The sequence below is a fragment of the Sinohyriopsis cumingii genome, chromosome 15 (genome assembly GCF_028554795.1).
Source record: "Sinohyriopsis cumingii isolate HCF-2022 chromosome 15, ASM2855479v2, whole genome shotgun sequence".
In the NCBI taxonomy this organism is placed as follows: Eukaryota; Metazoa; Mollusca; class Bivalvia; order Unionida; family Unionidae; genus Sinohyriopsis; species Sinohyriopsis cumingii.
The window spans coordinates 131,850,550-131,865,854 of record NC_142975.1 but is presented as its reverse complement, the minus strand read 5'-3'; the positions used below and the strand labels follow the sequence as shown (position 1 = coordinate 131,865,854).

The 15,305-nt window shown below is 37.7% G+C and overlaps 1 protein-coding gene across 1 annotated transcript in view; it reads right to left on the bottom strand.

Annotated features, from left to right (window-relative positions):
• LOC149782793 (exosome complex exonuclease RRP44-like) overlaps window positions 1-15,305 on the bottom strand; it is a 130,928-nt gene that overhangs the window by 51,191 nt on the left and 64,432 nt on the right. Inside the window, exons 10-13 of the mRNA XM_089934304.1 lie at window positions 10,475-10,621; window positions 9,961-10,077; window positions 7,507-7,608; window positions 5,161-5,225 (exon numbers count right to left, since the gene is read on the bottom strand). Of these exons, the coding sequence (XP_089790430.1) occupies window positions 5,161-5,225; window positions 7,507-7,608; window positions 9,961-10,077; window positions 10,475-10,621 (431 nt within the window). The remainder of the gene's footprint in view (window positions 1-5,160; window positions 5,226-7,506; window positions 7,609-9,960; window positions 10,078-10,474; window positions 10,622-15,305) is intronic.

Sequence of the window (15,305 nt, the reverse complement as noted above, 5' to 3'; positions counted from 1 at the left end):
TAACTAAAAAGAAACCTAAAGGTTGTCTTCAGATCTAGACAGCAACCAGGAAGAGTGATCTTCCTTTAGGTATAAGAATTGGTGGTAAAGTCCATGAACCTGCCAGTCTGTACTGGAGCAGAAGGCATGCTTCATATGGATGTAACTGCAGGGAGGCTGGGAGGGTGTATGTGTATTATGATTGGGTAAGTATTCTTGAAGAAACATGTTTTACCAGGAAAAAATGGTTTCTTCTTTAAATACATTACCCAATCATAATACCTTAGGAGAATAGGTAAGAGGTGGAAGGAGGTACATCCACTTACCCTCTCTGGTCCCATAAGGTATGTGAGACAGATTATAGGTAACCCAACTGGAGGGGATTTCATCTGTTGGGGCATAGCTTCAAATAGGGAAAAAATGCCCCCCACCCTGTAAATCCAGTGGAAGTCATGAAGCTGCATCTTAAGAAGCTGTTGATTCATCTGGAAGGGTGACCTGTTTAGTTGTGGATACAAATCCAACCAGATCAAATTGGGCCCTTTGAGATAACAAATCTGGGAACTAAAAGCTAGAAAATGTAGACTCTGATCTCCATCACATGGGTTGATAAATGTCGGCTTGAGAACAGTTCTGGTTGAATGTAGTGCTGGTGGCAACTGCTCTAAGCTGAAATGCATAAAAAGTTCATTTGAGCTGGAGTTATTTCTCGATATGCAGAACAAATACTCCATTTAATGCAGGACAAGATAGTATGAGTTGATATATCCGCCTGCTCTTCTTGAGAGGTAAATATAGATGAGATCTCCCTTGATGCATTGACTCTCTTATGGTACCATATCAAGGCCCAAACTGGGTCTAGTAGGTGGTTAAGAGCTGATGTGTCCAGAGGTTTCATGATGAAGGTCTGGTTACCCATGGAAGGCAGCCTGCTCTTGGCAATGGAAGAGGATGCCACCATGAGCATGTTTGACCCGTCTTGCCAAAACTACATGTCAGTTGGGTCTGCTGATAGGGTACGTATTTACTAATTCTGCCCACCGTTACTAATGCCATGAGGAAGCCAGTCTTGCATGAAACGTGTGTCAGAGATGCAAAAAGTGTCTTGTTCAGCCACATCAATACCCAAGATAGGTTTCACTTTGGGCACTTCGCTTAAGTTTCTGGCCATGTATTCTCAAAGATAGAGAGAAGGTCAGACAAGTCCTTGTTTTGTCTGATATCCTCTCTTCTATTGTGATGAAAGGTTTCAGTGATCATGGAGTAGTAACCTTTTATCATTCTCAGAGCAAACTTTCTCTCTTCAAAAAGCAGAAGTTAGCTATTAGGGGTATAGAAGCCTGGACAGGTAAGAGGAGTTAACTGAAAACATGCCATTTGCCTTCATATGCTTTCAGAGTGGACGGCCTTCCTGCTACAACAATTCTCTCCATGACTAGTTGTGAGCATTGTTTATTTCTGAGGGCCTGATTAATATGATCCAGACATGCAGGTTCAGTAGCTCTGGGTAGGAATGAAACAACTGACATCATGATTGTTTGAGTAGATGAAGGAAAATTAAACTTTTCTGATGAGTTTCCATTGCAAGATTGATGAGGTCATTGGTCCACAACTTTTCCCATCTGAGTAGTGCAATGAGGAATAGAATACACTCTGATTCTCTTGTTTTTTTGTATCACTTTGGAATCAGAGGTGCTGGAGGGTAGGTGTACACATCCAGGCCACTCCAATCTATCCACAGAGTGTCGACTTCCCAGGTTTTTGAAGTTGGAAGTTTGGTATTCTGCCTTATCACAAACAGGTCCATGAATGGTTGGTCCCATTGGGTACATATCTGAGTGAAAACTGGGATGATGAGACCATTCCATCTCTGTCAGTTGATTCTTACGGGACAAAGGCTCAACTAGTACATATGGCATCCCAGGATATGGTGAGCTTGTATGTGAATTTGTTGACAACACTCTTTTAGAAAGTCCCACACCAGGATGCAAGGATCTGGTGATTTGGCTCCTCCTTATCATTTGTAATAAGTCACCACAGTAGAGTTGTGAGACAGAATGAGAACTCCCTTGTCATTTAAATATTCTTTCTACCAGCATCAGGCTTTCACAATGGCTGTAATCTCCAGAATATTGATATGCAGATGTAGTTTATGGGGAGACCATGCTGGCTTCCCAAACGGATGGTAGCAGGTGGGTTCCCCAGCCTTCTTCACTTGCATTGGTACAGACTGTAATCTCAGGCTGTTTACTTGCTGAGGTATACCCGCTGTGAGCCAAGTTAGGATGCTCCAATTCCACAGACGGTGCCTAAACTGTGTGCAGATGGGAAGTGGTTGGTCCAGTGGGCATACTTTTGGTCACCATTGGGACAGAAGAATCATTTACAGTGGGCACATAAAAAGGCAACCCAGGACAATGTCTGCTGCCATGCTGAACAAGCCTAATAGATGAAAGAATTTGGATAGAATTTCCTCAAAAGCCAACATGGTTCAGATTGTCAATGCCCAATCCTGAGGGAGACAAGCTATGTTGCTTGTGTACTGAACTCCATACCAAGGGGCGTAAATAAAGTGGTTGAGGATGTTTAGGTTGATGATTGGATGCAGAGTGCCACTGCCTTTGAGACCATGAAAAAGTCTGGAATAAAATCCCAGAGAAATGTTGGGATGAATGATAGGACCCTCTCTGTGCTTTATGAGAATTGTGGCTTTTACTGAGCGGAGCTTCGATAGGACGGTTTTAAGACACTTGTGTCCAATGTGTGGACCTTATGTCCTTTTGTAGATTTTCTGGTGTGTTCCCAGGGTAGAAGCCATGACGAACTGATGATGAAGGCAGGTTAGAATGTCCATAACTCTACAAGACTGTGGAAGTAACTGAAGTTGGACCCTTTCATTTTGTCATAAGATCAACCTATGCTGGAGCTCTGGTCCAGGTTGTTGATGGATTGGGAGGAGGAGGGTTCAAGGGCAGAAAATATCCTCAATGGAGGCTCAGAAGGCTGAATATTCCATGATATTGAATAGTCTAGAATTGACTTAAGAACAAGCAACATCATCTTGGTTGCCTGAGATGACCCTAAGGTCCCCTTTAGTGCCAAGACTTAGAGTTAGCGAAGAGTGACAAGGTCTGCCACTCACTAAACTTGTAACATGCTGAATTAGAAACCATGACTTCTAGACAGTCGCTGAGTAAAGAGTGCAGAGAGACTGTGAAGCAACATATGTTGACGCATGAGGAACTTATCTTTGCATCATGCCGAATGAGTGTCAATGCAGTATGTGGGTTAGACTGGTCCCTATATATGTCTGCAAAAGTTGGGTTTGATGTACTGGAAGCCGGGCTGTTAGAGACTGACCAATAATATTGTTGTTTTGGCCCTTTATATCCATAGTATATGGCTTAGGCCTGTCGCAATGGAAATAGACCATTTGTGTGGAAAGGATATTGTTATAATCATCAATTCAGGATGGGTTATGCAAGTTTGATCATCACATAGGGAGGGGTTATGGGATGTTTGATCCATGTAACTGGTCCATATGTCTGCTAAGCAAGAGGGAACTTTGCTGCTTGTTTATCTCCCCTCACTGTTCTGCACTAGGAATAAAGCTGAACCCCCGAGGAGGCAATAATGATTATTCCTGTGGTGGTGACTGCAGTACCAGAGCTGTTTTGGAGTGTGTCTATGTCATGGCTGAAGCGAAAGGGTTGACTTATCTCCCTTGTCCATCAGAAACTCTCACACTGAAGAAAGGTCAGTATGCAGACTGGTGACATCTTTGTAATTATTTGTAATTGTCTGTGCTTTGTCCATAGTACTAATCTGTAAGACAAATAGAGCAAAACATATGAAACTATAGCCCTGCACCTGTCTTCAGAAAGCAATGTCAGCGCAGAGATAAATCTTAAGAAGCTGACCCAGAAATTGATAACACACTAATAAAGCAATGAAGTGTACAGGTAAAATATAATGATAATACCACCTGTAGTATAAACCTGTGATGGAATTAAGTTATTGTTGTATTGTTGTTGGGTTTAATGCCATTTTTCAGCACACAATAGGCTATGCATGGTTTCCAGTATTAATGGTGGAGGAAGAACCTGGGAAAACCCTGGGAAGAACCACTGACCCACGAGAAGCTACTGGCAAGCTTTCTCAGATACCCCCATTGGCCAAGTCCTAGACTCGAACCCACGCAGACAGAGGTGAGATGGCAGTGATCCGTAATGGAGAGTACTTTAGACCACTTGGGGCCCCTGTAATGGAATTATCCATAGATAAGAAGTTTGTTAAGGGCATGAAGGCATGCCTGCATATAACTATTGTGCTATAACTTATTTAGTGAAGTTGCATAGGCCACATGTGCTAGTGACTATGTGCTCTTTAAATAAGATGGAAAGCTTATTCTAATAAATATCACTCAAGTGTCGCCTATAGAAACCTGCATGAGCAAGACACAAAAAAACCTTTACCTAAATGGAAACTGAGGCACTGTTATAGATACTTGCAAAGGCGGAACAATATCCCTTATGAAGCAATTACCTTGTAGCGAAAAAGGTCCAAAGACCACCTGCACAATTAAACTCCATGAAGTTGGCACCTGGATGCCAAGAATGCCTTGGAAATGAAACACACCAATATGTACCCGTTCCTAATGGAATTACACATATATTAGGAGTTTTTATAAGCACTGGAGACTTGCACATACATAAAATAATTATAGTACGAACTTAATATGTAGTCACTTAGGCTCCCCATGCAAGTACATGTACCTCAATGTGTGATGATGACAAAGTGTTAGCAAATCGTGAAGGCAGAGCATTGTTGGAATTGGAAGAGAAAATGTTGGAAATACTGACGGAGGTATACTTTCCTTAGAAGTGAAAAACTCCTTCAACTTGTAATGGTATATCTTCCACGTAGATTTTGTCTTTTGTGAAGTGTCTTATTATGAGAGCACCTTCTTGGCACAAGCAGAAATAATAACTTACAGGTTTATGTAATTTTCCGAAAAATCCTTACACCTAAAGGGAGATCACTCTGACCACCATGTAGGTCAGCAGATAACTTTTATCTCCCTTTAGCTAAAAGTGGTAACTGGGAGGGCTGGATTTGTGAAGTCGTAATAGTTTTCCTGAGGTATTATGACTGGATAACATATTTAGAGAAGAAATGTACCTTTCTACATTACTCCTGAGAGAACATAGGTTGGAACTCAGCAGATCTGGGACCATGTCTATCCTCTACAAAAAAGAGGAACAAAATAAAATCTAAATGAAAACTGCTGTATTACATTTTAGCATAATAAATATTTCTCAATTAAAAAATCTCTGCATATCTGAAACATACAAATTTTCTTTAATTGTTCATTGGTAATATGAATTATGGGGATAACAGATTAGTGAAGGAAAATCTGAAAATGTTGATAGTAGTTGGAATGTCATCATGAAAAAGATATTTATGACAGAAAAGATAAAGTGCTACTGAGAATTACATTTTTGGCTATTTTGTGTGAAAATTTTTACAAAGTGCATTTGATAACAGTCTTGTGTTGAGGATTGAAACTATGTTAGCTTAAAAGTCACAATCAAAATTTCTAAAAATATATTGTGGATTTAGCCTTTAGCAAAGTAAAATATTCAACCAATTAGCAAGCATGTTACATTAACAGATCCAAGTTTGAATACTGCATAACTACATTAGTATGAAGTCTAAATGAAATTTCAAGCAGTCAGGTACCTCATTATATTAAAACCCTTGACAATTTTCTGTTTGTCAGCATCAGAATCAAAAATAACAATGCAATATTATAAAAGTGGTCCTAGACTATTTTGCTACGGGATCCATCTGTTGGTTTAAAAATGGACAAGATCCAAAATCCTAATAAAAGCTATGATTTCAAATCTGAAGGATCTACAAAATGGATAAGCAAAACAAGATTTGTTCCTAGACTGAATTATGGCATTTCCTTACAGCAGACAAATATAAGCAAAGTGAAATGTAATAAGTAAATGGGAATTCCACACACACACAATTTATAAATCAACACAGACCATGATCTGCATGTGAATTATTTGACAGCAGACCTGGGCCTGTGCAGTTTATTAGGACTAACTGTAGAACAAACAACACAGACCATGATCTGCAGGCACATTATTTGACAGCAGATCTGGGCCTGTGCAGTTTATTAGGACTAACTGTAGAACAAACAACACAGACCATGATCTGCAGGCACATTATTTGACAGCGGATCTGGGCCTGTGCAGTTTATTAGGACTAACTGTAGAACAAACAACACAGACCATGATCTGCAGGCACATTATTTGACAGCGGATCTGGGCCTGTGCAGTTTATTAAGACTAACTGTAGAACAAACAACACAGACCATGATCTGCAGGCACATTATTTGACAGCAGATCTGGGCCTGTGCAGTTTATTAGGACTAACTGTAGAACAAACACAGACCATGATCTGCAGGCACATTATTTGACAGTGGATCTGGGCCTGTGCAGTTTATTAGGACTAACTGTAGAACAAACAACACAGACCATGATCTGCAGGCACATTATTTGACAGCTGATCACGGTCCAAGTTCTTTGCAATTGGACTTGACACAAGCAAATATATTTTGTAGGAAACTGTGAATACTCTGAGTTCACTTTTATTTATGGGGTAAATGCAAAAATAATTTTCAAGACCAAACAAATAGTGATGTTTCTACCAGGACAAAAGAACCCCATTCTGAAATTCTTGAACAGAAGTAATGATGAAATGTATGGGTTTTTTTCTCTCAAAAACAGGAAAACTGATACCCATATAAATAAATGAAAGAATCTTTATATGTCTTAAGAACATTGTAATTATTAAGCCACAACAGAATAGTGATGGAAAAGCAATATCATAATTACCATATGTAAATATAAATTTACCAATCTGATTAAAATCCAATCTCCACTGTCCTATGTGAAGATCTGAGAGCAACCGCTTAGGGGTCATGTTCCAGTTGACCTATGTTATTACCATAATCGCTAATTTTATCAGCCAATCAGATGAAGTCATATTTTCGTGCTGGAGAGACTGAGCAGTATAGCTGAAGAGCATCAATGTGTGCCTATTGAGCTGATTCACTTTCAAATTTCTGAAAGATGCATTTCCATTGGCTAACTCAAAGGTCACCAGAACACAACCTCTAAGTGGTAGCATTCATATCTTCACCCAGTACAGTGGAGATCTGATTTTAATTGGATTGATAAACTTACAAAAATGCCAACAGACTACAAAAAAGGTAAATTTTGTCATTTATTTTAACAGATAATTTAAATTCAATTTAAATAAACGATCATTGATGGAGGACCGATGCATAATGGTCACATGGCCTTAGGACTTTTGAGCTAAAACACGGGACCATCATGGTTTAACACATTCAACTTATTATACTCCTTTTTCTACTTCCTCTTTGGTGCAAATGAAAAGACTGAAATATACACAAAAGATTTATTTATTAAAATTAATAATTTTACAAACCATATCTACAAGATACACAGTTGTCCCCCTGCTGGCAGCTTCTTTATCAAGAGCATTTCCGGGTCGGATGAAATGTGAAACATCTGCAATGTGTACACCCACCTGTGACATAAATTGTTGGATTATGAATGACATCCTTGCCCAAATACAATGTTAAAATTAAGCTGAATAATCTCATGTTATGCATGACCAATAGCACTTATCCGTACAGTGGTCCCCCTCTTGAACGGCCCCCCGACCAGCGGCCACCCACTCCTTATGGCCAGAATCTGTTGGCACCGACGAGTTTGTGTTCAAAAGTACCCCTCGCGAAAAGCCACCCTGCTAATGCGACCAGCATATTAGTGCAATAATATAAAATTTACCCCTCACAAGCGGCCGCATTTTATTTGAATATGTATCCAGAACCAGTATTTTATTCATAACGTGTGTTAAGTAATCCGATTTCTGTTTCCCGATGTCAGGTTTTCATTACTGAAAGAAGTGTTGAGCAAAGTACATGTACCACTAAGGTTAATATTATATCATTTACGCCTCACGAGAAGCCAAATTTATTCCATAAAAACCGAGAAAGACTCAAAATTTTAATCCATACAAACGGGTAAGTACATGTAATCCAATTAGTCTTACTGCTGTGTTATCATAAGATGTCCGGTTTAGTCACTCTGATAAATGTTAAGATTACAATTATTGAACAGTAGTAACAGCTGAGAAGTGGCAGTATCGATGTACAATACCCAAGTCAGCAGGAAAATGGTTTGATAGCCTTTATGGCTTCCCTCAGTAAGATGTTGAGCTTGTTCACTTTGATAATTAGTGGCTATTACTACTGACAATAATTGTCAAAATTACAAATCCTAATGGCTGCAAGGTCAAATCTGCGTGATGTTAATGGTACATATCGAAGCCGTTTTGGCTTCTCTCACTTAGTGTAAAGAAATGCATCAAAACAATAGAGTACCAGACTGCGACTAACAAATCACGTGACAAGATCACTTCCTTTAAAAACACACGGCAATTTGTTTAGATGCATATAAAATTGTTTTATCAGTATTGTAGTTGGCTACATGAATAACTTACTGCAAAAAGATCAACATGTCATCGAGGAAAAGAAAAATTCTCAGTTTAGATGAGAAAGTGAAATTAATTTAAAGACTGAAAGGGGGGGGGTCAAGGATCCTTGCAGAAAACTGATGTCAGAAAGACTCAGATGAACAATATCGTGAAAAAAAATGAAACAATTCTGCAGAAGTGGGAAGGTGAAATGGACGGAGGAAGGAAGATTGTTTGAGCCAGGAGACAATAGTGTCCTGATTTGAATGACAAGAAAAAGCAACAATTTTGTCAGTTGAATTGGGATATGACGACTTTACTGCAAGTAACGGATGATTGCACAGATTTCAAGTGTGACACAATATTAAGTGTTCTGTCCTTAGTGGAAAATCAGCTGATGTTAATAATGAAGTTGTCGAAGATTGGAACAAAAGACTAAATGATATATGCAGGAGATATGACAGCAAGGATATTTTTAATTGTGACAAGACTGGTTTGTGTTTTAGACTGTTACCAACAAAGTGACAGATGATGTGATCTGTAACATAATTAAAAAGACAGTTTTAAAACTATATCAATGGTTATTCATAGCATTCTTTTGAAAATGATTACACAGTTTGTTTTACATTTATTTTACAACATCCATGTGATTTTTTAATGAAAATATTAAATGTTTTAGAATTAAACGTACTTGTGATTTTCTTCATATGTATTTACTATTCGCATTTGTCATCTGCCCTCTAGAAAGGCCACCCTCATTATAAGGCCACTTCCCTGCTGCATTAGGGGTGGCCTTATAAGAGGGGGACTACTGTACGAGTTCAATTCATGTGAAAACATGACATAACACTTACATAACTGTAACTTTTAATTGATGTTAGGCACAGTAGGCCATATATGCTGTACAAGGATATTATATTAAACTGTTTTTAATGTGTAAACCTGGAAATAATAGGTCACAGTTTTATCAAGTTCCATAATATTTATTTTTCAAATTAGCAAAAGCTGATTTGATGGATATTTTTATTTAACTTCAACAAAGAAAGATAAATATATTGAAATTTCCCTTGAAATCAAGTTCTCTTCCCTCTACTCTCTCTCTCTCACATACTATTTCTTTGCTATAATTTATAACGGAACTGAGAGGTGATTATGCAAGAAATTTTATTCTTCTTCATGTCTATGCAACTATCAGTCACATTAAGTCAGTATTAATTTCAAACTTGTCTCCATATCAATCTATGTTAATTTCACAGCCACATTACATCACTATCAATTTCAAACTTATCTACATTTAAATCTATACAATTTCACAATCACATTATGACAGTATCAATTTCAAACTTATCTACATATAAATCTACAATATTTGAAACAGCCTGCAAGCAGGCAATTTCTTACCTCAACATTTCCATTTTCTAGTTCTCGATAGTGCAAGGCATCATCAATATCTGTACATCCTGGGGGGTCAACACTGCAGATATAGAGATGTCGCAAGTCTCTCCTTCTCTTCATGTCCTTAAAAAGATGACTGAACTTAGTCTGAACAATCTACACAAAATCTGCTAATATCTTAAAGTTGAGTTAATGTTTTGGAATGCTTTCTGTGTGAAAATGGAAACTATAATTGAAAGGTTTCAATGTTATTAAAAAGATCGGAGTGAAACTTTAATTTGTGAACTAAAAATGGAGGCTTTATACAGTGACCAGCATACGATGGTGCTGGGTGTTGCAATGGCAGCTGCAACCTTGTAATTTATATCACGACTAAAATATATAAGTTACAATGTAGTACACTTAACGTTTATGGCATTATAATGAACAGCATTACGAGGGGGTATTGTGCATTTTCTATAAATAAATTGTACACATTGCATTAAATGAATAATTTTACAACTGTATGGGAAGTTTTTACCTCTTCTGTAATGGTCCAAGGCATCTTGGGTAGAAAACTGAGAACGGAATCTGAAAAGTTGTTATGAGGAACGTCATGTTCCAATAGCAGAACCTCATTTTCTGTTTCCCTGTCACCCACATTACCTAGCATCCTTACAAAATGACCCTGAAGAAAACAGGAAAACAAACTATTAGCAACGGGTGCACAATAAAGGCCATGCTAGTTACAATTTGTTCAGCAGGGTTGTAGACAGAGGAACTTTGTGAAGAACAAAAACGTTTTCCAGTAATAATGGGCCATAGCTTTACAAAATGATGATTTAGAATGCTTGCTATCAAACTCACAAGTTTAAACTGCACATAAACTTCATGTGAAATCATGGATGATCCTGTGCATAAACCCAAGTTTGGAAAAAAATGGGCAATCATTCCACTAATTAATGATTCTGTAAAACTACAGTGAATCCCATGTGAAACAGACCTCTGAAAGGTTGCCAAAGTTTGTTAAACTCTAATCAAGGTAAAGTTATACTATGGAAACCAAAGTTCTGGAGAACAGGCAATCAAGGGTCATAACTCTTGTAAATGATAACACAGAATGCTGGCAATAAAATTCATTCAACATCTCCACTCGGGGCCCCGATCCATGTAATGCATTGGAGAGATGATGCAATGTCACGAGTCATAAACTCCATGCCTAAATGCTGTAAGGTAGACAGGACTGACTTCTCCTGGTTAACAAGAATAACCAGTTTGGAGAGAAGAGAGGGCAACCGGTTCATATCCCGTATCAGACATTAACTTACCACATGTTACAGTCAAAGAGTGCCACAACTGCTGTTGTTGAGGTCAATATGAAGTGGGAGATGACACAACTGATCATCTTGGTGAATGCCATGGACTGAGACTAGATTTTAAAAGAAGCACTTAAAGATGATAGATGCTTACCTGGAAAACAAAACTATTGTGAATTGGGATGTGACAATGTGCATTAACACATTAACCCATAGCGACGACTTAACGGGGCAGGAGGTAGTAGCCTACTGCCGAGCTCTTTAGCGTCATGGTCATGCATGATACACTAAAGTGGGTGGTATTATAGAAAGGTAGACGGATGTAGCTCTACAATGATACCAAATAATCTAGAATTTCTAGTTGCACTACAAAATACAGAGGGAAAAAACTCATTTTTTGGACCTGATTTTTTTCCCAACCAAAATTCACCTGTGGTCAAAATTCGATTTTGTGTCTGGATTTTAGACGTTTTGGTCTCAGATCTAAGGCAAACTGGTAAGAACTGCAAACAGACAGATGAGCCTTTGCAAAAAGTAGGATAAGATGGGCATTTGGAAAAAAGAGTGGTCTCCATACAAAAATAATGGCTCCGTTTAGCTAAAAAACCAAAACAATTTTTACCCTTCTGATCATGCGCGAGTCAAATAGCCAATGAAAAACGATATTTCTAACACAACTGGGCAGTATGTTATTGAAAGATCACCTAGGATTGGGTGTTTTTGAATCTATTCAGAAATAGCTTTCAAAATGTGTTTCTTACTCGATTTTCAGGCAAAAATGACAAAAAGCTCCAGGGGTTAATGTGTTAATCAAATCAAGAATGACAGAAACTCATTTCTTGCTGGAGATAGTTTTATTGACCAAGCTGTCTCCATTTTAAACTTTGGTGCAGCAATGACCTTCTTGAGATGGCTCCAATCGATCATGAAGTGTTCCGTTTGCTTCTGGCACCAGAAAACATGATAATGGTAACCAAGAGATTCTTACTTGAACAATCACTTGATGAGCAAAATATGAATCTCCTCTATTGTGCCTCCTTTGGACTGCAGGATCTCCATTCTCAGTGGGGAACGTGAAAAGCAAGGCGGAAGAATGAAGGAAACTCTACATCCCTATGAAACAACCTGGACCATCTACCCATTGTCTGGGATGGATATGATCCAGACTGTCAAAACAAAAGAGGTCTGGCACCTACTCAAATATTGTCTATGGGTGGCATGGAGGTTAGGAAGAGGAGAAACTGGGTTTCTTTTCTTGTTTATTAGATGGCTTTCCATCCAACTATTGTTAATATTACAGCTGGAGTCAGAATTTATACTGCTGATTAGAGCCCATTTTTATTCCTTAATGTGATGCTCATCTTGACTAAAGATGCCAAAGGGTACCCGGATACTCAAGAACCCACCTGCTGATAACAACCCTGATTATAGAATGAACAAGTGGGTACCCGTAAAAAAAAAGGATTTCCTCATTCTAATCAAGACAGTTCGAGGCTCGTGTTGTATGCACATTTATTCATCATCACAGTGGCTCGTATGGTTGCATAGAATGTACTTGTCATACATGTAGTATATAATAATAATGCAATAATACAATCCTTTCTTGAACGACCTATATAAGAATCAATGCTGATATTTTAAGCTCAACCATCCTAATTTTATGCTTGTCTCATGACTTAACCAGCTTGTTTTGAGATCCTGATGACATTAGCTGGGTCAATACCTTTCGTCAACAGCTACAGTAAGTACTGATTAAGAAATATTTGACGAAACAAAACTTAAATATGTATTACAATTCAAATTAAAGAAAGCACAATAGAAATGTCCGGTTTAACTAATGCCATTTTTGCCTCAAGTTTGTGGCCCTGAAGCCAGTGTTAGCTGCTGAAGTCAGGACCACTGTTCACATCTTTGTTTACTGGACCTTTTTTATTAGTGGGAAACCCAAGATATATTTTTTTGTCACAGCATTGGCAACACAAAAACTTGGTTACCATAACATGCATTTCTTGTACCATGTTAGGAAAAAATGAACCAAATAGACAACTATACAGAATGAAATTTTTCACTGAAATATTTAAATATGAGGGAAAAAATATTTGTTGTTGTTGTAGGATGAAAGCCATTTTTCAGCACAAGATAGACAATACATGGCGGCCAGTATAACTGGTGGAGGAAGAACCTATGAAAACCCTGGGAAGAACTATAGACCCACGAGAAGCTACTGGCAAACTTTCTCAAGTACCCATGTTAGCCGAGCTTGAGACTTGAACCCACGCAGACTGAGGTGAGATGACAGTGATCCAGAATGGTGAGTGCTTTAGACCACTTGAGGCCCCCAATAATATTTGTTATTTAATAACATTATTTTAAAAAATCTAATAAAAATTCAACACTAGTGTAAATGTGGTAATTTTTGCATGAATTTTACACGAACTGTTTGAAGAAAACAGACTTGTTTCTTGAATGTGAAACCATTTGTCTTAGATTCATTCTATTTTGATACTACATACAGAGCGGACCAGTCTAAACTGAAAATAAATGGTGCCAGATATCATAAAAAAAACACAAAAACAAACACAAAAAGCAAAAACAAAATGGGACTGATGGATGTTTAATGACAACATAATATTTGGAGAGGTTGCACAAGACTGTCATTAAGGGACGAATCATGGCAGGTCTAGGACAACACAGCAATCATCATTTGTGAATTTTACAACTGTTCACAGAAGTTACTGTTGACATATAAACTAGTGAGTATTATGCATAAATAATTGATCATTTTCTTTTGTGCCTATACTCTTGTACTAAATACTAATCCACATGAATTTAGTCACTTTGTGACAAAACTTTTAACTGCAGATTCAGGTAAGTAGCAAAATTAAATGTATGTTTTTCATAGTTTTCTGTAATTATGGCATGTAATATATAGATTGCTCTTTTTATGCTCAGATTATGCTTTTTTTGCCACTTACGTTAATAATAATTTTGCTTATACCACTCTTGGGGGTTAGCACGTGTGAACCTACAGCAAACCAGTTCAGGTTCAGTCTTAATACAATTTCCCTTTTATCTGGTACCCAGGTAACTGATCGTTAGTACTGATGGGTACCAGGTAGAAATTTCCCAAAATTTGGACATCTCTAATCTTGACCTTGGTAACTGAGGCTGAAAATGTTGAAAGGAAGAAAAAAACCTGAATAAGCAATACCTGTGCAGCCTGCTTTCTGACATCTTTAATACATCCGTTAAATAATGGGGATATCCAAATGATAATAAATATAAGGTCAGAGTGGTGAGGTTTGAGTTATGGCGAATGGTATTTGCCATTGTGTGGTAAGCAACCTATTAACAACTTGGGCAATGTGGCACATAGACTCTAAAGGATGTTTTCTCTGTAAGTATAAAAGCAAAGTCCAACAAGGAAGCAGTCACTACTATATTTCTAATTTAACTTTGAGTTTGACTGGAACAATTGGCAATCCATCCTGTATAAAAAGCAGTAGAAGATAGCAAATTTTTCAGTACATTATGTTCCTCCACGAATACTTACTCAATCACATTACATAAGGATTAGCCTGCTACCTCATGAATCCAGCCCTGCTACAAGACAAAAAACATCTTTTCTATCTCATAAAAGCCAATAAGAACAAAGGGCAAAACTCTTGCCCAGTACCTCTCCTTGCCATAGGCAGTTGTTGCTGTTTTTAGCTGATTGATATACTAATGAGGATGCTCACCTGGCAGGGTGGTTGGAAGTTTTTTTTAAAGTTATGTGATTGGGTAAGTATTCTCACTGAAACTTAATTTACTGCAAACTTTGCTTTTTTCTTTCAAATATGTTCTCCAATCACATTATGTTATAATAATAATAATGAGGACTTTGTATAGCGCCTAATCTTTAGAAGCTCTAAGCGCTTTACAACATTAGACAACACCTATAAGATAAAAAACATAATAATATTATTACAAAAACAAACACCATGAAATTAGAAAAAACATTAAAAAATAAAAAACATGCTGAGAATATTTCACGTAGTAAACATTATTAGATCT